This window comes from Festucalex cinctus, chromosome 4 (genome assembly GCF_051991245.1).
Source record: "Festucalex cinctus isolate MCC-2025b chromosome 4, RoL_Fcin_1.0, whole genome shotgun sequence".
NCBI classification, from domain to species: domain Eukaryota; kingdom Metazoa; phylum Chordata; class Actinopteri; order Syngnathiformes; family Syngnathidae; genus Festucalex; species Festucalex cinctus.
The window spans coordinates 15,646,459-15,669,066 of NC_135414.1; the positions used below are offsets into that span (position 1 = coordinate 15,646,459).

The 22,608-nt window shown below is 43.2% G+C and overlaps 2 protein-coding genes across 3 annotated transcripts; both read left to right on the forward strand.

Moving 5' to 3' along the window:
* The first annotated feature begins 2,953 nt into the window (after positions 1-2,953).
* On the forward strand, positions 2,954-16,198 carry jph3a (junctophilin 3a). Of its 2 annotated transcripts, XM_077519214.1 has the most exons (6): positions 2,954-4,257; positions 8,605-9,385; positions 10,276-10,400; positions 12,667-13,898; positions 14,529-14,619; positions 14,704-16,198. In XM_077519214.1, the coding sequence occupies exons 1-5, from the start codon at positions 3,876-3,878 to the stop codon at positions 14,607-14,609; spliced, it is 2,601 nt and encodes an 866-aa protein (XP_077375340.1). In that variant the 5' UTR covers positions 2,954-3,875; the 3' UTR covers positions 14,610-14,619; positions 14,704-16,198. The 2 variants fall into 2 exon arrangements, with proteins under 2 accessions (XP_077375340.1, XP_077375339.1); XM_077519213.1 differs by having other exon boundaries at positions 14,529-16,198.
* A 1,183-nt stretch (positions 16,199-17,381) lies between these two features.
* On the forward strand, positions 17,382-22,367 carry znf319a (zinc finger protein 319a). The gene is made up of 2 exons (XM_077519216.1): positions 17,382-17,706; positions 18,582-22,367. Exon 2 carries the CDS (start codon positions 18,710-18,712, stop codon positions 20,477-20,479), a length of 1,770 nt encoding a protein of 589 aa, XP_077375342.1. The 5' UTR covers positions 17,382-17,706; positions 18,582-18,709; the 3' UTR covers positions 20,480-22,367.
* Positions 22,368-22,608: the final 241 nt, after the last annotated feature.

Below are 22,608 nucleotides of genomic sequence, written 5' to 3' on the forward strand. Positions count from 1 at the left end.
CATGCACGGATGTCACATCCGAAACAATTGTGGCAAAGTACAAGGCTGTACTGTCACTGTTTGTTCTGATTAGAATGAGTTTCGTAACTTTTTGCTTGGAGAGTGAGTACTAAATTCTGTAAGAATTGGGGCTGAACGAGAGGACAATGGCTGCATCTTGTGATGGGTGCTTTAAAATCAGTATGGTATTTGCTGCTGTGGGAATTCCATTGTAGTAATAAAAAGAATAAATAAATAAAAAAATGAAAAAAAAATCCCCATAGATCAGTTGATATTTCACTTTGGGGCTGACTCATTCAGATATCCTCAAAAATATTGTAGCATCAGTACAATTCTTAAAAGTAATTATGGAAAATTGTGATTGCAAACTACAAAAAATTAACACGCACCGATGATTCAATTTGTTAAAGTTCTTTTTTGTTGTTGTTGTTGTTGGTATTTTAATTTATTCTTTTTTTGATGGGTCAATAATCACAAAAAAAAACAAAAAAAGGTTGAGACCTGTGCCCAGTACAATGAAACCATACATTTTACATTACACAAGATTAGTGAGGCCAATTGGATCTTCATTTTTGAAACATTATACTTGAGAATTCACAAATATTTAATCGTTCATGGGAATTTTATGTACCGGTAATTGACTTATGTTAAGGAATGATGACTTTGAATGGAAATTCATTTGCCTCGTTTTAAGTCTTTTAGGACATCAAGTCGTGCACATTTATTGGTTGTTCTCATTGTTAGTGGCTAGAAAAGCCATTTATGTTCGGCTGATTTATTCATCATCAAGCTTCAGTGAATTCCTGGTTCACATTCAAAGTGCCAAGGAAGATGAGCATCTGCTTTCTGCAATGATATTGTAAACTATATTGTGGCCCTCGTTTTCCTCTTGTAGTACAGTACTATCAAGAGGAAAAATGAGGACCACCAGACTCAAAAACAAAGAGCTGACAGCAAATCAAGAAAGCCTGGGCTTCACTTAAATTTCGGGCCCTGAATCCATAATCTAAGAAAGAAAGAAAGCATTGCTGGAATTTGCCAAACTGCATCTTGTCAAGCCACAAGGCTTCTGGAAGAATGTCCTATTGCTAAAGAAGGCAAAACCGGAACTCTATTCATAGATGCAAAAATGAAGTATACCAAGAAAAGAACATTGTCCCTAACTGTGGAACATGAAGTACTCTCTATCATGTTCTGGGGCTGCCTTGTGGAATTTGGCCCAGGGTGTCTTCAATCTGTGCATGTACAATCGCAAGACTGGCAAGGCATTCTGGAGAGAAAGTTTGGTCTCAGTCACGTCATGGGACTATTCTAAAGTGGCCCTTCTATGAGCCATGACCTAAATCCAATTGAACATCTGTGAAATGAGCTAAAACGTGCCATCTGGAGAACGCACCCTTTAAAGCTGATGCAACTGGAGTAGTTTGCTCATGAAGAGTGGGCCAAAATACCTGCTGAGAGGTGCAGAATTCTCATTGAAAGTTACAAAAATCATTTCATTGCAGTGATTTCCACAAAAGGTTGTGCAACAAAATATTAAGTTAAGGTATATCATCATTTTTGTCCAAGACTGCATATGTGTTTGTTTTTGAAAACAATGCTATTTTATTGAATAACTCAACATTAGTGTCTGATTTTCACTGGTTAATTTTCATTAATGTTTTATTTCCTATTTTTGTCAGATTCAAGTTATTTCTGTGACCACGGTGGGATTTTCTTTCATTAAAATGGAAGTCAACCCCCCTGAAAATATTGACAATAATATGCTCTAGGCAGCCCCACAAATCTAAATATGGTATTCTGCTTAATATTGCGTTAGTGGAACATGAGTTAAGAAGTAAAATCCAGCCGTTTTTATCCATCTCAGGGGGCGGCCATTTTGTCACTTGCTCTTGACTTAATAAATGTTGTTGATCAGGTCTCAGATAGCAACCAATCACAGCTCAGCTTCAGAAAACAGGTGAGCTGTGATTGGTCGTTGCCTGAGCCCTGAGCAACTTCAGTCGACAGCAAGTGGCACAATGGCCGCCCCCTGAGATGGATAAAAATGGCTGGGTTTTACTGCTTAACTCATATTCCACAAATGTAATGTTAATCAGAATGTCACCATGTCATCATGTTTAGACTAGTGTGGTCATATAACATATTATTGTCAAGAAATGTTTAAGGTTGACTTCCACTTTAATGTTGGGGTACCAACAATTTTGTTCATGTGAGTATATTTACAGAACAGCCCTGCGAGCTACTCATGTAGTCCTTGCCGGGCTACATTGGTGACACCTCATCTACACCTTTTGGCTCTTGCTGAACTGTCGCAGAGCAAACAGCCATTAGTTTAGCAATTTATCAACACACCTGTTTCATGCGTAACGCCATTTTATTTGTGTTAAATATCCATCTCATCTGCCAGTCTGACATTCCACTTTAGCAAACACTTGATGACCTTCTTGTATTATATATTCCCGCTCTGTTGTCCTTATGCTGTTTGTTGAAAGTTCAAAGTCAGTATCTAAATTGATTGTAACGTATATACTGTATTGTGGCAGTTGGACTGTGATGATGCCACCATGTGGATTTTTGATGATCTCAAAGGTCAATCTGGGTCTATGTAGTACTACTCATTAAAGCCCACTGAATTGACGGATGTCATCCACTGGTTCCAAAAAAGATTTAGCTGAGGAGATAGTGGCACAAGATCACTGACCTTACCAACCACCGGCTACGAGGGAAGCAGTTTGCTGACCACCCAGATTTTAGTCTGAGGGGAACAGAGGGAGCGAGTGAAATGAGGCTGGATAATCAGGAAAAGCAGGCAATATCCCCAAAGGGAGAGCGCATAGAGCTCCGTACATGCTGCTATTGGCACCATCCTTCTGCCTCTATCGCTTTAAGAGCCGAGAGAAGGAGCGTGTATGTGTGCGTGTGGGGGAGGGGTATTGGCTGGGGTGGAACAGTCCTGTAATGAGTAGATACAAGAGACGAGAGATAGAACGAGAAATACAGTGAGAGGCCAAAAATCAAGAGAATGGCAGATGACCTGCTGGAATTGAAGGGTACAATAATTATTCTGGTTTAGGAGGATGCTGGGACTGAGAGGACAATAGAGAGGACTATTTTTTTCTGCATCTCTTGACACCCGAAGGAGAGAGGCTCCTGTGCAGAGTGGCGAGGGGAAGGAAACAGGAGATGATCACACTCCACTTCGCTTTGGCCTCTGAGCCTGTGCTGTAACGACTCCATGACTCGGATTGTAGCCTAATTGTTTTCCAGGCCATGCGACAGAGAAATCGCTTCAACTTTCTGCTTTTTGATTTTTTTTTCTGAATGACGTACCAGTGCGGTTGGATCTCGGCTTCGTGTCTCCTTGTCTGCCGGTGTAGGAGAGATGCTGGGATGCTCGAATGGCTAATTGAGCCGAGCTCGATTGCCGCCGCCGCCGTTACTCCGTAGGCCTGTGGCACTGGTGGAAAACGCCTAACCCTCGCCTGTCTGGGGTGCCTCCCCGCACGACTGAGACGAGGGGCCGGCGAGCTCCGCAACCACGCCAAGGGTGGAGGCGGCATTGGACGACAATGAGGAGCACGTTAGCCTACTTGCCCGTGAGAACCAGCACGTACAACAACAGCCTTCATCGCTCCAGCCTCATTACTGAAGCTAAAATTTCTTCGACATCATAGACGATGCTCATAAGGCCTTGCTGTCTTTCCTAACAGGAAACTGGATTCCACATTTGGAGGCGAGGAAGTCAGGGGCCTGTGCCTCCCTGCTACCTGATCCAAACAAGGCCTCCTCCCTTCTTGCTACTTCTTTGTAAACTCGGCCTCTGCGTTTCTTTTTCTTGACATTCTAAGGATTTGCCTAAACCTGTTTCATGCATGTCCACTGGAGGCAGGTTTGACTTTGATGATGGGGGGTCGTACTGTGGGGGGTGGGAGCAGGGAAAAGCCCACGGCAGAGGGGTGTGCACAGGGCCACAGGGTCAGGGCGAGTACGCAGGGGCATGGAGTCACGGCTTTGAGGTCCTGGGTGTGTACACGTGGCCCAGTGGGAACAGCTATCAGGGTACCTGGGCGCAAGGCAAGCGGCATGGCATTGGAGTGGAGAGCAAGGGCCGCTGGGATTATAGAGGGGAGTGGACGCAAGGGTTTAAAGGTCGCTACGGACAGCTGGAGAGCACGGCCAGCGGCGCCCGCTACGAGGGAACGTGGAGCAACGGCCTCCAGGATGGATACGGAACTGAAACCTATTCTGATGGAGGTAAAGCTGACTTCGAGTCTCGTCGTCATTCTGATGCAGTTCTCTCTGCAACAGCTATTACAATCATTTGGTGGTTAAAAACTCATTTGCAGGTTGCAAGTTGAACAATTGGTAACACGGTGCATTCTTAGCACATTCGCCGCACAGTTCTGAGGTTTTGACTTCAAATCTTCCCTCCTGGCGTTCCCATGTGGACTTATGTGTTATCATGCTTGCCTGGGTCTTCCCCGGCATGCTCTCAAATTACAATTATAAAACATACGTTAGATCAGGGGTGGCCAAGTTGGGTCCTCAAGAGCCCCTATCCAGCCTGTTTTCCATGTCTCCCTCCTTCAGCACAGCTGAATCTAATGATCAGCTAATCAGCAAGCCTGATAACGATCCTGATCAAGAATCAGGTGTGTTAGTGGAGAGAAACATGGGAAACATGCGTTAAATAGTTTAAAAGGGAAGTCAAGTCAAAAATTTCTTGACAATAATACTGTATTATATACTGTATTTTTCTGTATTTTTCCATAGAAAAATCTACCTGTTTTTAATCCACCTCAGGGGCAACCATTTTGCCACTGGCTGTCGACTGAAAACGACATCATAGTTGCTCGTGGCTCAGGTAACGATCAATCATGGCTTAGCTTGCGAATGTCACATGACCACAGTCAGAAAACAGGTGAGCTGTGATTGGTGGTTACCCGAGGCAGAGTGATGTCATTTTCAGTCGACAGCAAGTGGCAAAATGGCCTCCCCCTGAGATGGATAAAACCGCATATATTAATCAAAATACCATGTTTAGACTAGCGGTCTAAACATAGAACATTTTTGTCATGAAATATTTTGACTTGACTTCCCCTTTAAGACTATAAATTGTGTCAATGTGAACTTTTTTTTGCAAATATGTGCCCTATGATTAACTGCTGACTGACGGCGCTTCTTAGCCAAAGTGCCCGTGAGCACTATAGAAAATTGATGGCTGGAAATTGAACCGTTTGCTGAGCCCGGTGTAAAATTCACAACTTCTCTAGTGCTGTGACATGAATATAATGTAGGTCACATCCACAATAGAACACTGAGAGGGCTATGTCTGCATCATTAATTATAAAACAGCTAATATAGGGAAAAAAGACAACAACAAAAAGTCAACACAAACACACCCCTTATCTGCTCACACCCTCTGTGCTGCAAAGTTGCCATGGTAACGCAAAGACATCAGGTCAGCGTGTCACTAGAGACCACAGCACGGCTTTCATGCAGTCTGATTGGCTGTTTGCCTCCCCACCCGCCATCAGTCTTTTCCCTGCTTACTAATTTAGGCCCCTTAATGAGTGATGCAACCCAGGCCGAGCGAGCAAAGAAGAATGTTGGAGTTCACTAAGTGATGGAGAACACAGATTTGTGCAATCCAAAGAGGATGTTTGTTGTCAATTTACTGTTACACAAAGCAAAAGCACAGGAAATATAAACTAGACGCTGAATGGAGGGGGGTGGGGGGTGCACTGCGTCACATAACACGCCTGGCCCGGTCTTCCGGCACGTGGAGGACCGCCAACTGAGGAATTCAGCATGCACGAGCTGACACATTTTCTCCAAGCCAGTAAATCGAGGCACACAGCTCACAGGCGAGCCGAAACAGTCATGAATTGGAGGCCTCGTGCGCATGCCCGCACAGCTCGAGCTTGCTTGTTTTCAGCACCATAGACAGCTCCTGGTCACGTTACGGACAATTAGGCAATAACGTCAAACGCTAGCTTATTGACATATATTTATATACACACACGTTTGTAGTATCTTTACACTATCCTATATATTTTTTTGTTGTGTTTGTTTGTGCTGCCGGGGAAAATAGCAGTTTTAGAGAGTCATTAATCAAACAGTATTCTCATCGCAGTATGCTTGCAATGGACTGCAACGGCCTGCATCATACTGCAATGCACTGCATCATACTGAGAGCTGATTCTGATTTGGCCACTCTTATGTAGCTGAATAAAGTAACCAAAATGTTGTACTTGAAACAGGCCTCAGTATGATAACGATAAAGTGTGAGTCTTGCCGCTAAAATAGTTTGCAATATTCATTCAGATCGAAGACTAGCAAAACAACTTTTTTTTCTTCCTAGAAGGACGTTTTTGTCAAGAATCAGTCTGTCTATCTAATGCGTGAACTTGCAGTAGTTCACAAAAATGTGTACATCAGTTCTTAACACCATAAAACATGTGGCAGGCAGAGTGTTTCTTCTGTGGCGTAATAATTACAGTATTTTTATTTCTTCAAATTAATATTGGTTTTACTTTACGCAGAACCCCAATTAGTAACTGGGTGTACTGTACACATGGAACAAATGAGTGTGGCTCCTCAAATAGACATGTTTTTTTTTTTCCATATGGAAAAAAAAATAACAGGTGGTGCCACTTTTCCATAACTAATACCATCAGTAAAGCTGAAGTTTCTGAACACTTGACTTTTGGATGTCATTCTTGGTTGTTTTGTGGACTCGTGTTTGGATGATCACTCCCAGTAACGTTCACTACCGTCAATACGATCATCATGAACCAAATTTGTGTAGCACTTTTATTAATACTAATAATGGCTGTGACTATTGCTGTGAAACCTCTTTCAGACTAATAGATTTCAATCATTTTTGAATTTATTTGGATTGTGGCATGTTTGTTTTTTAGGTCTAAATGGTAATTAAATATAATTCTTCTGAGGAAACCTGTAAAGTACAGTAACCATTATCCAAATGCTTATTTCTTTATGTTCCTCCAATGATGTTTGCATTCTTTTAGGGACACTTTTCTGCATCCTGTTTGTGTGTCCTAATTGGAAATTAATATAAGATATACCGTAATTGGGACACCTTCTGTGTCCCAATTACATACTACATACTAATTATACACAAATCTAACCCAATAGTGGTCCTCTGAGAAAACAAGAGCACAGACTCTCCTTGTTCTTCTATCGCTCGCTATAGAATCAATGCAACATGTTCCCTTTTAGTGCCCATTTACTGCAGTACAGTCGACTTAACAAACACAGCAGCTTCATTATGAGCCAAGTTTTGATATTATGAGCCTGCCAGAAATATTTGACTGTAATGTGCAGTAACAGAGAACTTGGATGAACCTGGGGAACAAATCTGTAAAAGGGACATATGAGTATACAAATCATATAAGAAAAAAAAACACACACTGGCCAACTCTGAGAGGTATAATGCATACACAATTAGTTTAAAATGAGTTCAATAGAGTTCATTCATCTTTAATGCAGCACAGTTGGACCAGGCAAATGTGACCTAAATCACAGGATTTCATTTTTGGCTGATTTGACATCTTGGTGTTAACATTTTTCTCTCTTGGGTCATTAGCATGCATATTAATATTGATTTGCAGGTCACCTCTTACACTTCTTATTGCAAGAAACTGGCTAAAATGTCCAGTAAATGAATTAATTGGCTGCAAAGCTGAAGAGTAGGATATGTTTTGTTTTGTTTTGTTTTGTTTTTTTGCCCAAAACTAGATCTGCTTCAACACTTCTCAGCACAAGAGCCCCTGTACAATTTTACTTCTCCATAGTGAAGGCTTCTGTATATTTGAACAGTTTGAGAGACATTCTGTGGCTTAAAGTATAGCGACCTCACAAATTGCAACATAAACAAACTCTCCTTTAATGGCAGAATCTTTGAACAAAATCTGGCGACGTGAAAGATTGAAATTGAAATGAATAGAACCGTCAAAATGACGGCACTGGGAGATTTAGGTCCAAGAATGCTTGCCTCAGCTCGCTCTACTGTGCCGCACTTGCATCCAGGTCTGGTGTTGTCACTGCTCGTAGTGGCGCGCCACTGCAGCCTACGGGTCCCTCAATGGGCCAAATTTCAGATGCTTGCGAATTGACTTGCCACTCACGATCAATGGGCTCTTTGCACAAATCCACTACTTCCTGAACTCAACACCACTCTTTCGTTTCCTGTCCTTCATGAGTGGACAAGCTGATTAATCCAGGTGTGCCTGATCTCAGTAACTACAACGACATTGGCCAGACACACCTGAATTAAGCAGTTTGTCCACTCATGAAAGACAGGAAACAAAAACGTGGTATTCAATTCAGGAAGTAGTCGAGCTGTGCAAAGAGCCCATTGCGTTATTATTTTAAAGCAATAATTTGCAGCGTAAGCTAATTAAATTGACAGCCCTAGTATTTACAAATGAAACTTTCGAAGAGAACTGTATAGCATATAAGGTGCAGTTAGGTTTATGTTTGCAGAAAAAGAGAGTTATGAGTTATGAGAGTTGTGAAATAATAAAAGAAAGCCTTCCTTGCTTGACTTGTGACTCATGTCTCTGTCTGGGCCAGGAACCTACCAGGGCCAGTGGCTGGGCGGGATGCGTCACGGCTACGGTGTGCGGCAGAGCGTGCCATACGGCATGGCGGCCGTCATCCTCTTCCCTCTGCGAACGTCCATAAACTCCCTCCGCTCCGAGCACAGTCACGGCCCCCCGGCTGTGCTTGAGGACGGCCTGGCCAATACGCCCACGGATGGGGTGGTGGCCGGGCTGGCCGGCAGCCCCGTGGGCCGAGGAGGGTTCGCTCTAACTGCTCCAAGTGAAGCCGAGCGCCAGAGAAAGAGGAAAGGTCGCTTCCGCCAGTCCATCCTGAGCGGCCTGAAGCTACGGCGCTCGGAATCCAAAAGCTCTCTTGCCAGTCAGCTGAGCAAGCAAAGTTCCTTCTGCAGCGAGGCTGGCATGAGTACGGTCAGTTCGGCTGCGTCCGACATCCATTCCAATGCTAGTGAGAATGAACAGGGCACGCCTGTGGATGCCACTGTGACAGAAATGTATGCAGGTGAGTGGCGGAGTGACCACAGGGCTGGCTGGGGGGTGGGTCGACGCTCGGATGGCCTTCACTACGCAGGTGAATGGGCGGGAAACAAAAGACATGGCTACGGATGCACTACCTTTCCTGACGGCACCAAAGAGGAAGGGAAGTACAAGCAGAACGTGTTGGTGAGCGGTAAGCGCAAGAACCTGATTCCGCTGAGGGCCAGTAAAATCAGAGAGAAGGTGGACCGAGCTGCTGAAGCTGCAGAAAAGGCTGCGGAAATTGCCAAGCAGAAATCGGAGATTGCCATGTCAAGGTAATATACACTCTGTATATGGATGAAGGCTTGGACACGTACTATAACATAGTACAGTTCAGTACCGTTACAGTACGTGTCCAACCCTTCCATATAGTAACTATATGGAGTTACTGTTCTGCACAAAAATAGCGAAGCAGCTCACTGATCACAAAAAGATTCAACAATTGCAATCTGATGCAACAGAAAGTATTGGAAGCATTTGCTATGGTGATGGATCATTGAAAAGAGGCTGTCACTGTAGGGTGTACACAGTAAAAAAAAAAAATGTTACTTCAAAAATTTTGCCTAAATATTACAAGGAGAGTTTTGAGTACATTTTACCAGTTTTTAAAAAAAATAAATAAATACTTAAGCATTGAGAAACAAACTCATGACCTTCACCTTGGGAGACAGCCACTCTACCACCTGAGCCATGCCACCCTTGTTGTTTGACGCTATAATGCATTGCTGATGTGTCCAAAATGAGACCAAAACCATTTTGGAGGTATAAGGATTCTTTCTGACACGATCAGTATATTAACACGCAGCAGGAGCGGCATGGCTCAGGTGGTAGAATTACTGTCTCCCAACCTGCCGGTTCTGGGTTCATTCCTCAACCCTTGTGTAGCTTTTAAAAATAATTAAACTGGTAAAATGCAGTCAAAATTACCCTTTTAAAATTTAGTTAGAATTTCTGAGTAAAAAGTCTTTACTTGTTTTTTTTTCAAGTAAATATTAGTCTTTCTGAAGTGTCAGTCCACTTAAAATGGACCGACAGGCAAATCTCTACTTCATTTACATGTCAGTCCATTTTAAGTTTATGAAAGAATAGATAGACAGAACTCCTTTGCATTTTCTGTCAGAACTATGAAGTCTATGAATAAAATCTTTCTAACTGTTGTGACCAGAATGAGCCATGCTCGTGGAAAGGCAGAGGCGGCTGAGGGAGTTGCACGGAAGGCCATGGAAGAATGTCGCCTGTCACGGATAGCTGCCAAAGAGCTTTCGCCCTCCTTTCACATCTACGGCAATGGTGAGTTGATTATGCACAATTAAAACAGTACGAAAAGACTATAAATATTGTTTTCTAGCCAAGTCTGTTATGGGCTCATCAATGTCTCAAGGCCTCGATACACCAATCTGATGTCAGCCTAATGTGACCGACACCTTCCGCCTGTGTCGCCGGCTGTCATGTTGTTCTTCTGTGGATTACAGAATCAGCTAAGACAGAATCAACAGCATATTTGCTGAGGGATGTGGAATCCAGGTGCAGAAAGTAAAAACCTTCCCACAGGTTGGCTCTAGCCACAGGTGCATCTACTCCACTGCCAGGCAAATGAGCTCGTCTCTACCTGTTGAGTAGAAATACCTGTGGCTAAAGCGAATCTGTTTCAGGGTTTACTTTCTGGACCTGGATTCTCCATCTCTGCCTCTGCTGATGGCAACCATAGTCTACTCCATTTTGTGTCAATTCCTTCAAGTCTCGATTCATCAGCAACCAATCACAATCAAAAACACAACGAAAACAATCATTGAATCTTTTCATCTCTTGGTAGCTGTCTCATTGGTAGATCCCGTGGTCATAACTTTGCTGCTGCATTTTAAGAGGCACTGCTGGGCTCCACTTAAGTTAAAACAACTAACATAGTGCTGTTTTGTTATATTCTGATGCATTTTCCATGGAAACCGTTGCTGTCAATAACGTCTATTTTCTTTGACTGACACCAGTGCCCTCGGTGTAAAAACGGGCACGTTTTAATTTTCCGGTTTAGTCAAGTCTAGTCTTCTTTGTTTGAGACAGTGTTGTGCCTCTTGGGGCTTTCTAGTGCACCGAGCTGCCGCGACCATAAGCATATGGCCAATTTGGTCACAAAACGTAGACTAGATTTTAGACTCGATAAAACCAGATTGAACTTGTAGTGTTATGCAATTTTGGTGGATTCAGACAGATTCAGCACTCAGCGAACGTGTTTAGTGGATTTCATTCATAAATATGAAAACAGCGTGGGACAATCTTTCTGAATCATTGTGGATAATATCAATTCTTTGAAGGGATTATGATCAACCACCTGACCGTGCTGCACAATTATGAGTGGTAAGGGTCGAGGGGGTTTCCAATTGCCCACATCACATGACTACATCATCTGTAAGGGGAGATCGTGCAGTTTACATGCATGGACCCTAGCGAGTCTAGCTGGCATATTCGGGCATACTGTGCTCCGACTGCCCTGATTTTAATGCAAATGAGCGATGCCGCTACAATTAGCTGGGAAAATCTTTGTTCTATCCAAAAAAGGCACACAACTGCGCAAACACCCCATTACGGCCAATTCTACCAGCACATAGTCTATGAAAATACCAAAAGAAAGAAAATTCCACCTATGCACATAGTTAGATTGTGCTTTCCGCCAGACTTGGACTGGGCACGAAAATAGGGCCCATGCTCCTTGACATTTTGTATGAATAGTTTATTCTTGTAGTTTTAGTTTGTAGGACTTTAGGATTGCGCTCAGTCATACTGTTTCCACAGTGGCGGTTTCTCTAAGACTGCAAGGGAACCTCATAATATTTTCATCTTTTGTTCAGAATCAGCTACTTATCACAAATAACTGACACAACTTCCTTATTTATCCCTGACACTATCCCATGACTCTTTTATTTATTTACACAGTAAAACACTGCTTTGTAGAATGGGTTGATCCACTACGCAAAAGTGGACGGTCATTGGATAAAAGCTGGGCTTTTTCCCGCCCATCGGACACTCAGCATCTCTGGATTTTTATGGAACAATGGGCTGGCCCCAGGCATTCGGCTACTGCGTGATGATTAGATGATCCGTCTGAGGCTCTGTGTTTCTAAAAATTTGACCTTGTTTACTAAAATCAGGAAATCTAAATATTAGAAACAACTCTCAGTATAGTTCTACACTACTGCAAGTTACAGCCACAATAGCACACAGTGTCAATTATATACATTATCATTATAAAGACAGAAGTTTTGATACCGCTCTTGCGTTGTATTTCTTAAGACTGTGTAGGTGTGCCTATAATGTGGTCAGTTAGTATACTGTATTAAAAGCATGTTGAAAAGGGAAAGCGATAAAGATAAGATACATAATCAAACGTTTTATTCCATACAATGTTATTGAAGATTGCCTGTACAGAATTCAGTTTGTTTGCTGCTTTTCTTTTGTTACACAGCACTGCCCCGCATTCTCGCACACGCTTGCCATCTAATGAGTTCACCGTGGGTTTCTGCCAAATCACTTCATTGGTGTTATTATCCAACTGTTTTCCTAGGGCTGGAATGTCAGAAGCCCCAGCATCAGAACGTCAAGGACAAGGACCACGAGGTCATCTCCACCGGAACGGACAGTCCGGAGCTGTGTACTCCGGACACGACACCGCCTGTAATAACACCCGATCTCAGCCCTGTGCTGAGTGTCCCCATCTCTCCAAGCCGCAGCCCACCCAATCATGTCCATCGTGCCAGAAATGCTTGCTTCACCAGACAGAGGGCTGTGGACGATCAGGGCGGCTCAGAGATCCAAGTGCTGGTGGAGTCACGGGGTATGGACCTGCTGAAAGGGGGCGCAAACAACTGGGCGGATGATCGAGGATGTAGCAGCCGCTCAACGACACCCTCTCTGCTAGAAGAACAGGAGGGACAGATTAATGGCCACGATCCTGTCCCTCTGACCAACCACAAGCTCCGTGAGAAATCAATCTGCAATTACAAGGTCCGGGAGCACACTTCTTCCCACAGAGCATGGGAGCATTCTGTGTCCAACCAAAAGTCCTCCAAGCATGCTACTTGCAATCACAAGTCGAGGGAGTACTCATCATCCAATCATAAAACATGGGATCATTCTTCGACCAACCACAAGGCCTGTGAGCATGCCTCTTCCAACTACAGGCAGGTACACATCTTATCCAATCACAAGGCCTTGGAACATAACATGTCCAATCACAAGACGTCTGAGCATGCTTCCTTCAATCACAACTCCCAAGATTATATCTCCTCCAATCACAACCCCAATGACCACGTTGCCTCCACTTACAACTTTCGAGAGCATGTCTTGTCCAACCACCATCTAAAGCAGCACAATCCCTCCAACCATAAGCTTAACAAGCATGCTGTCATTGACCAAAGGCAAGACGGCCTCACCGAGGGTTGGACTGCAGAAAGCACCCTTAGGTGGAGTCCCGCCCATTCACGCCTCACAGAGCAGGATGAGGAAAGGATGAATGAATACACAGTAGACTTGAGGCTTCAGTGTCCGGAATCGCAGATATCTCGAGGCTTGGCTCAGGAATCGCCAGCCCCCAAAAACAACAGGCTGCGATCCCGAGGCCTGAGACCGGTCAGAGAGGGATCCGTGGACTCTGTCCAGATGCTGGACAATTTGAGTGCGGGGGCAGAGCTAGAGGACTGGCCGCTGCATCGGGACCTCACCCTCTCCCCGGCGCTTCAGTCTCAGCCCATCACTCTGGAGCAGGAAGGAGAGCTTCTCACCCTCAAATCAAACTCAGTAAGTCCACTTCCTTGTTGGTTTTGGATTTTAGAATTGCAACCATTTATTCACAGCACAGAAGAGAAAAAACTATGCATTTTTAACAACTAACAAAGATATGATTAATTTAACTGTATAACGCCAATTTCACGAGTATAATTCCCCACATAAAAACCCTGCCGTATATGATCTGACACATGCATTGCACAGATAACCCATTAGAGGGCAGTATCACCCAGCTAATGGCTTTCCCAGTGACCTTCCAAAATCGCTCCAATGGAGAAATGAGAGTCACCGATACTTATTAATAGTGGGAAATGTTCTTTCTGATTTTGGGAATTATTAATATGTTTGATATTTCTGTTGATTATTATATTTTTGATATTATGTGTACAAATTTAAAGCATTGTGACCAGATGTATCAAATATGACACAAATCAAAAGTCATATGTGGAAGTTGATTTTTTATTTTTTTTGGGGTTGTTTGTTCAAAAGGACCAATAAATACTTTATTTACAAAGAATCAGAATTTTCTCTCATGTATTTCATGTTTCAGAAGCTAATGAAGCCAATAAAACGACGTTTATGCAATCATTCCTCATACTGACAACTGGACTAATTTTGTCTTTTCACCCTCCCATTTTCTAGGGCTCCAGCTCCATTCTGGTGGTTATGGTCATCTTACTCAATATTGGAGTAGCCGTTCTTTTCATTCATTTCTTTATTTGAGCTAACACAGGTATGATCTACTATGACTTATTGATTACTGCAGTATATTACATTATTACTTATTGAGATGGATATTCTGCTTATTCCACTGTAGCCCACAGCCTGAATGATGGATACAGAGCCTTAGTGAGGGGGCCCATCTCAGTTTTTTGCATGAACGTCATTCCTTTTAATCTTTTCTTTTGAGCTTGCAACCATTAAAAGATGATTGAATAAGATTCACATTAAAGTGAAGATCGCAGCTTTACATGATTGTGGCATTTTTGGACACATATGCATGGGTGTCCATTGCATACTGTTAAATGGACTGTCACAGGCAGATTTGATCTGTTTTCCACCACTTGAGAAATAAATATGAAACTAACAGGAAACTCCCACTACATTCCGCACTGCGCATAAAAACAAACAGTTTGTCTTTCAAGCTTTTCCCATCTCGGCCCCATTTATCAATTTCAATTCCCCTGTTCGCACTATGCGCTACATACAGAACTATGCTGCAAGAGTAGATCCATTTAAAGGGCTCAGCCATTATACTTGTATATTTATTTATTTCATTTATTCCAAACCCACTTGAAACTTTTGCATGAGGCTGTGTGGGGTGTTAAAAATGCATTGTCAATCCCTTTAACATCACTATTTTGTCTTCATTGGTTTGGACTCCATCCTAGTGATCAGTACTTGTTGCACTTGTTTGAGGTCACCACACTCCACACAACCAAATCTTTGGATCTGGAAGAAAAAAAATGGTTCATGTATGATTTGTGAAATTTTTTATATAACCAACATGTTTCCAAGACCCAAATTTATACTCAAGGAACTTTGTCGGCAAAGAGAAATTTTTATGTCGGTACTCCCTCTTCTTGTACATCAACACGCATTCGCACGGCAACCCAACATATGACACATTTAAGAATTCAGCCCAGTCCCTTTGTACAGCCTCCAGACTGTTATGTTATGACCGCTAATTATACTATGATATGTGTATGTGTCATTATTATTCCTATTTGACACATTTTGTGAGCCAGAGAGAATGCAGAGTACCTCATATTAATTCCGTTTCCCTCTCAAATTAATTTCAATGTAAATTGCAACAAAACACACAATGATGCCAGGTTAGGAGGAAACAAAGAACCTTCAACACAGCTCACACACTCCCCACTTAACCAGGAATGGCATGCACTGTTTTGACTCTGTCTCTTAGTCACCCTTTGGACCACTCAAAATGGGAAGGTGGGGTTTCTACGGTGTCATTTCCTGACACTTTTTGGGCCAGATGAGATTTTTCCGCATGTTTGTTCAGCCTGCTCAATCTGGTGTCACTTTGTAAAGTCTCTCCTTCTCGTCTTTTATTTAGTAACACAAGTCTACACGAGACATGGAGAGCAGTGTAAAATAAACGCTAGCTTTTAACTCTCAGTGGATACTAAAATGTCCTGAGTTTATGAATGATATGAAAACAAACTCTCTACTATTATATGTTTTATACTTCGCACCCAGTGGCATCATCATGTTGTGACATCATTGCATGCCCGAGCATGCTCTTTCTTACGCTTTGGTTTATGAGATTGTTCATGTGGAGAAAAATAATAAAATGTTTGAAATATTAAGCATGTCATGACTTGTGATTATTTCTTGTGGTATCCATTTTGTTTTTAACAGATTGGTTTAATGTAAGTATTACAATAAGCATACATGTGAGTTTGAAGGGAGATATTTTCTACATTGTTTTTGTTCCAAATAGGAATAAACGATTTGGAAAATGGATGGATGGATGTTTTCCCACTTACAGAGAATAGCAATTGACATTTGAAACGTGTCTAGTTTTGATGATATAGTCTTTGTGAATTTCGTACAGATTTATGAAACAAAGGAAAACACATCCATCCAGTCATGGATTATGACCAACTAACTCCTCAATGAATATCACACATTACGCACAATGTTACATAACAGTTTGTTCACGTATGACAGCATATAAAAAGTGACAGCATAGAAATCCTAGCGCAGAGCATTCTTGCTGTGAGGGAAAAAAAGTACTTATCACTCATACACTGTGTTGCCTGCAAATGACATATTAACTCATTCACTGCCTTTGACAAGTATACTTGTCAATTGTAGTTTTTACAGCGGAGATAAATGGGGGCTAATCTGACTATGCTCCAAAGTAAATATCAAACTTGGAAACAACTTTACTGATGCCCAACCACCGGTAGATGACATCATTGCCCCATTTTATACCAAATAAACACAGTTTCAGAGTCCATGGGAGAAATGGCTGTATTTTGGCAAACCTACATTTTTCTACTGTCAATTATAAAAGAACGGAACGGGACAAAATGTAGGGAGTCTATTCTGTTATTTGGTAGATTCGGTTTACATATAATTATTGAACGTAATATCACATTGGTATTAAAATTTTTGAAATTTTCTGAAATGGCTGGCAGTGAATGAGTTCACAGGAATATTTTACAGTTGGCTATCTTCTGCAATTAACGTAAGGCAACGTATAGACAAGAATACGTTTAAAAAAAAAAAAAAACATGAAATAGCAATATCTATTAAATATGCCCAACTTAAAGTTGTACAGACCATCCAACCAAGTCCAGAGCTTTTTTTACACCCTGTATATGAAAAATACTAGAAAAATAATTTGTAGGTACAGAACGAGATGAGTGTGCGTGTAGAGTGAATATGGTTTATGCGTATGCAATTGACTTGTGACTGCGTGTTTTGTACTGTAAACTAGAGTCGGGTCCAGTTGATTGGCTGAAACACTGCCCCCTAGTGTACCGCTGTAAAAGCTACATTTGTGATTTCTTTCCAGTTCCTTGTCGTCTTTGTTAGCTTGCTCTTGTGACAGTGAGTCGTCATCTCCCCCCGCGATTGTTTTCCTCCTCCTTGGTGGAGCGGCTTGGTGGAGCGGCTGCGGCCGCAGTTGAGCACACTGCGTGGTTTCCGGTGTTCGTTCATCTGCAGGAGGATGGCGTCGAGTTTCTACCGCATCCCCTCCACCGCCGGTCCTCCGACCCCCATTTACGCCGAACGTTGTCGGCTCCGGTCCGAAGACAGCAGTGAGAAACATCACTAAGCGAGCCGGGTACGTTTTAGTGAATGGGTGTTTGCAGAATGCGACCTTAGCGGATGTGAGAATCTCGATTTGCGAGAAGCGCGTTTTTCCCCGCGGCTCGGCGGAGGCCTACTTTAGTTTCAGGGTCAGTTCTCCATGGAGGCTCTCATCTAACGTTAGACCACTCAATCTAATGGTGGCCTTTCATAAAAACGCGAAATTGGGCAAAGCGACGAGCGCTTTTCAGCGACGCTTCTGTCGCTCTTTTGCCATGTCGTAAAGCACAATTGTTACGAAACAGTATAAAGTGTACGTCTGTACGAGAGTAATGAAAGCGGCAAATATTTCAAGATAGCACACTATAAAAGCAAAGGAGGTCCCCTTGTTTAGTAACGTTAAGGGTACATACTAGTGGTTAGCTGTTAGCTGCTGCAGCTATTAGCTACAGCTATTACTTCAAAATGGTGAAGATGTCGATTTTGTTAGCAGTTTTGCATGGAACATAAGGTTGCTAATGGATTTAGCTGTGTGAAATGAAGCGCGCATAAATTACAGGTTTGGCGAACTCGCCAATATATGTTGGTGCATGGAGATTTAGTTCAGGAAATAGACTGAGCCCGGCTTGGTCAGATACGCTACTATTTGATAGCAAGGTTTAGCGACATATTTCCGATGTAGATGTTACTGAATCGCGTTCTTCCATACCAAAAGTATACCAAATAATATAGCCTTGCCCCAAATAGTATTTCGTCAACAAAAAGTTAATTGTTACGTTTTGTGTTGAGAAAATCTGGTTGAAAATAATTACTGATGTTTAGGTGACCAAAATTGTGTCATCATTCATGCCTTTCACTTCATGAGCAATGTAATGATCCTAATTCTGCGATTGTGTTGTATCCCTCCAGGTGTTCATCCTTATCTCTGTAACCTGCAGAGAGGTCACCACCCTGATTGTGCGTCATAAACTGCATCAATCTACTTTGTGTGTCATTTAAAAAGTCACATCCTGAGCTCAGAATATTAAAGTGGAGGTATGACGGAGGCGTGGCAGCAGCAGCAACAACAGCAGCACACAGTGGCTACACCTGCTGTAGTGCACACACTTCCCCAAACAACGGACACTCTGGCCTGCACCGTGTATGGCGTTGTCCTGCAACCAGATTCCTCTCTGCAGCAACAGCAGCAGCTGGGCCAGCAACATGTCGTGCAAGCTCAACAGGCCTCCATGCAGCTAGGGGGCGAAAGAGTGCATAAGTGTGGCGCCTGCGGACACGACATATCTCACCTGGCCAACCCCCATGAGCACCAGTGCATGGTGACCCAAGACAGGTCTTTCCAGTGCACACAGTGCATGAAGATCTTCAGCCAAGCCACGGACCTGCTGGAGCATCAGTGTGTGCAGGTGGAACAAAAGCCTTTTGTTTGTGGTGTGTGTAAGATGGGTTTCTCGTTGCTCACGTCCTTGGCCCAGCATCACAACTCCCACGGCAATGGAAACAACCCGATGAAGTGTTCCATTTGCGAGAAAACGTACCGTCCCGGATCTGGAAACGTCACTCCCACCTCGTCGGCGGCCAATCCTCAGCAGCCCTCCACCGGAGAGACATCTGGTGGCGGTGCGGCAATCAGTGCCTCGTCCCCGCCTGCTTTTGAGGCCTCGGCGCCGGATAGGCCGTACAAGTGCTCGGTGTGCCATAAGTCCTTCCGCCATTTGTCCGAGCTCACCCGCCACGAAAGGGTCCACACAGGTGAGAAGCCGTACAAATGTGACACGTGCGATAAAAGCTTCAGCCAGTCGTCCCATTTGGCGCACCACCAGCGCACTCACAGCTCCGAGCGGCCGTACAAGTGCGCCGTGTGCGAGAAGAGCTTTAAGCACCGTTCTCACCTCGTGCGCCACATGTACGCCCATTCAGGCGAGCACCTTTTCAAGTGCAACTTGTGCGAAATGCACTTCAAGGAGTCGTCGGAGCTCCTGCACCATCAATGCCAGCCGGAAGGAGAAAGGCCTTTCCGCTGCGGCTCGTGCGGTAAGAGCTTCAAGCGGCCGTCGGACCTGCGGCAGCATGAACGCACTCATTCCGAGGAGCGGCCGTTCCAGTGCGAGGAGTGCCAGATGAGCTTCAAGCAGCAGTACGCTCTCGTGCGCCACCGTCGCACTCATAAGAACCCGGCTGAGCGCCCGTTCAAGTGTAATCTCTGCGATAAAGGCTTCCTTCAGCCATCCCACCTGCTTTACCATCAGCAGGTGCACGGCATGGAAAGCTTGTTTAAGTGCGCATCTTGCCAGAAGTCTTTTAGCCAATCCGGAGAACTGCTGAGGCACAAATGTGGAGGCGAAGTAGAGAAGCCGTACAAGTGTGACGTGTGCGGCAAAGGTTACAAAAAGAACTCCACGCTGCAGCGCCACCAAAACACTCACTGCGCAGAGAAGCCGCTGAAATGCTCTCTGTGTGACAAGCGCTTTGTGTCATCCTCAGAGTTTGTCCAGCACCGCTGCGACCCGACCCGCGAGAAACCGCTGAAATGTCCCGACTGTGAGAAACGCTTCAGGTACTCGTCGGAGCTGCAGCGCCACCGCCGCGTCCACACCGGGGAGAAACCTTTCAAGTGCGCCAGCTGCGACAAGAGCTTCAAGCAACGCGAGCACCTGGCCAAGCATCAGAGCGTGCACTCGCGGGAGACTCAGTTCAAATGCGTGTGGTGCGGCGAACGTTTTGTTGACCTCGCCGCCCTGCAGGAACACACGGTCCAGCACACCGCCGAAGGGGAGAGTTTCCCCGAAGCGCCCTGTATCCCGTGACCGCCGGGATTCCGCAGCCTTGGACAGGAAATGGAGAAACGCGTCGCAGCCTCCGCGCTCAACTTTGTTGCGTCTAACACGCCCATTGAAGAAGATTAGTAATACAGTATCCATTGTGTTAACACTCAATTATCCTGTGAGTTAAGGTGAAACTCTAGTTATAGTTGAGAGGAAGTCATCCAAAATAATTTATCTACAATATTTTATATACAGACCCACTAGCTGAAACACATTGTGATTAAAATTGTGTTTGTGAAATACGAGTTACGCAGCAAAATCCATCTCCTGGGGCGGCCGTTTTTTTCTTTTTTCTTTTCTTCTTTTTTTTTTTATATATCCACTCACTCACACAAGCTTACTTCTTGTAAGCCATACATGGGCCTCTCCCAGGCGGAGGATCGAACCCTGGGGCGGCCATTTTGCCACTTCCTGTAACTGAAAAGTGACATCACAATTGCTCAACAACCAATCACGATGCACCTGTTTTCTGAAGCCATGATTGGTTGTTACCTGAGTGACTATGATGTCATTTTCATTTGACAGCAAGTGGCAAAATGGCCGCCACCTAAAATGGATTAAGATGTGGATTTTTGGTTGCTTAGCTCATATTCCAGAAAAAGAATGCTGTGTTCATACTAGGGGCGGGCATATAGAACATATTGTGTAAAATATATAAACAATGGCAGTTTGACTTCCAATTTAATAAGGTAACGAGTGAAAAGGGTGTTTGATGTATAAAGTGGAGAGATCTTGTTTTGATCAATAGTGCGGGACCTTTTTTCCCCCTAATGTTGCATGTGATGTGATTGCATATGTTTTTTTAAATTGCTTACTCTGTTGTGGATGGCAAGGCAGCTATTATATGTGTGCTCGTGTTCTGCTCTTGACGTCCATGTGCCTTTTTTCTACCCCCCACACCACCACCTTTTTTTTTTCTTTTCTTTTTACGGATCTTGTTTTATTGATTTCATGTCCAGTAATCGCGGAGTCCCTCCCATCAACGCACAGTGTCTTCCCTGTGCAGCAGTGTATGTTCACATACTAGACCTTAGATAGCAATGTCTGTGCATGAAAATATTTATCATACTTAATATCACTATTGTATTATGTATAAGTTTGTTTTATTTAGAAAAATACCACAAGAAGAAGAAAAAACAAGTGGATTTGTGGAAAGTGTATAGCCAATGTCCTATCAAACGTGTTGTTGCATCTTTGTATTAAAACAAATGAGATTTGGTAACTAACACATACCTACATGTCATGAGAACACTTGACATGTGCAATAGAAATGCACAATGTAATATTTATAACTACTGATTCATTGCATAGTTTACCCTGTTATAGATTGTGTGTATGCTCTCATGTAAACAATGAAAATGTGTAGTGCTTGTGTTACTTTTTATTTTTGCTATTGATAAGCTTGCTGATCTTTTGCAAGGACTTAAGTTTCCGTTTGAATGATGACATTTAATCTGATAAACTATCAAGCATTATAATGTTCACTTGTAAGAAATTGGCACATTACTGTGTGGTAGGTGTACACTTAAGCCATGCGGCTTGTTAAATCCTCCCAAGATTCCTCATCTATACTTGAGTACTTAACTCCACACAGCTTCAAGCAGGCAGCGTATATGTTTATTCTGAGGATAAAGTGGGGGAAATGAGTGAGTTATTTTAGCGTGATATTTCTATGTTATCTCGAACTTTTTGCTGTATGTATAAAGAATAATTTGAGGAATTGTGCTGTCATGGACAAGGGGACTGGCAAGAGGGTGATCATTTCACGCTTGAATTTGGCTTTTAAAAAAATAAAAAAAATATATATCATTTAGACTCCTGTTCATACTGTACACAGACAATTAAATAAACCACACTGAGTAATATCAAAGTGTATATGGATTTCATGAATGTTGATCGGCTTTTTTTTTTTTGTCATTACGAATCATGTGTATAGGCAATACTGTTGTGGCATGTAGTTTTACAATGGGTAGTTTTTAAATGCATTTGTGCAATTGAGGCACATCAAGCCACCCATTAAGTTGACCATGTACAGATCTCACTTAAGTGCATATATCTACATATTTCACAGCTATATAATTTGTCTTTCATATAAGTCACACGACCTGCAG

Excerpts from the sequence above, each read along its gene's own strand:
- jph3a (XM_077519213.1), top strand. The coding sequence starts at position 3,876 with ATGTCCACTGGAGGCAGGTTTGACTTTGATGATGGGGGGTCGTACTGT. Across the intron at positions 9,386-10,275 it reads TCGGAGATTGCCATGTCAAG|AATGAGCCATGCTCGTGGAA; the intron begins GTAATATACACT and ends TGTTGTGACCAG. Across the intron at positions 13,899-14,528 it reads TCACCCTCAAATCAAACTCA|GGCTCCAGCTCCATTCTGGT; the intron begins GTAAGTCCACTT and ends CCCATTTTCTAG.
- znf319a (XM_077519216.1), top strand. The coding sequence starts at position 18,710 with ATGACGGAGGCGTGGCAGCAGCAGCAACAACAGCAGCACACAGTGGCT.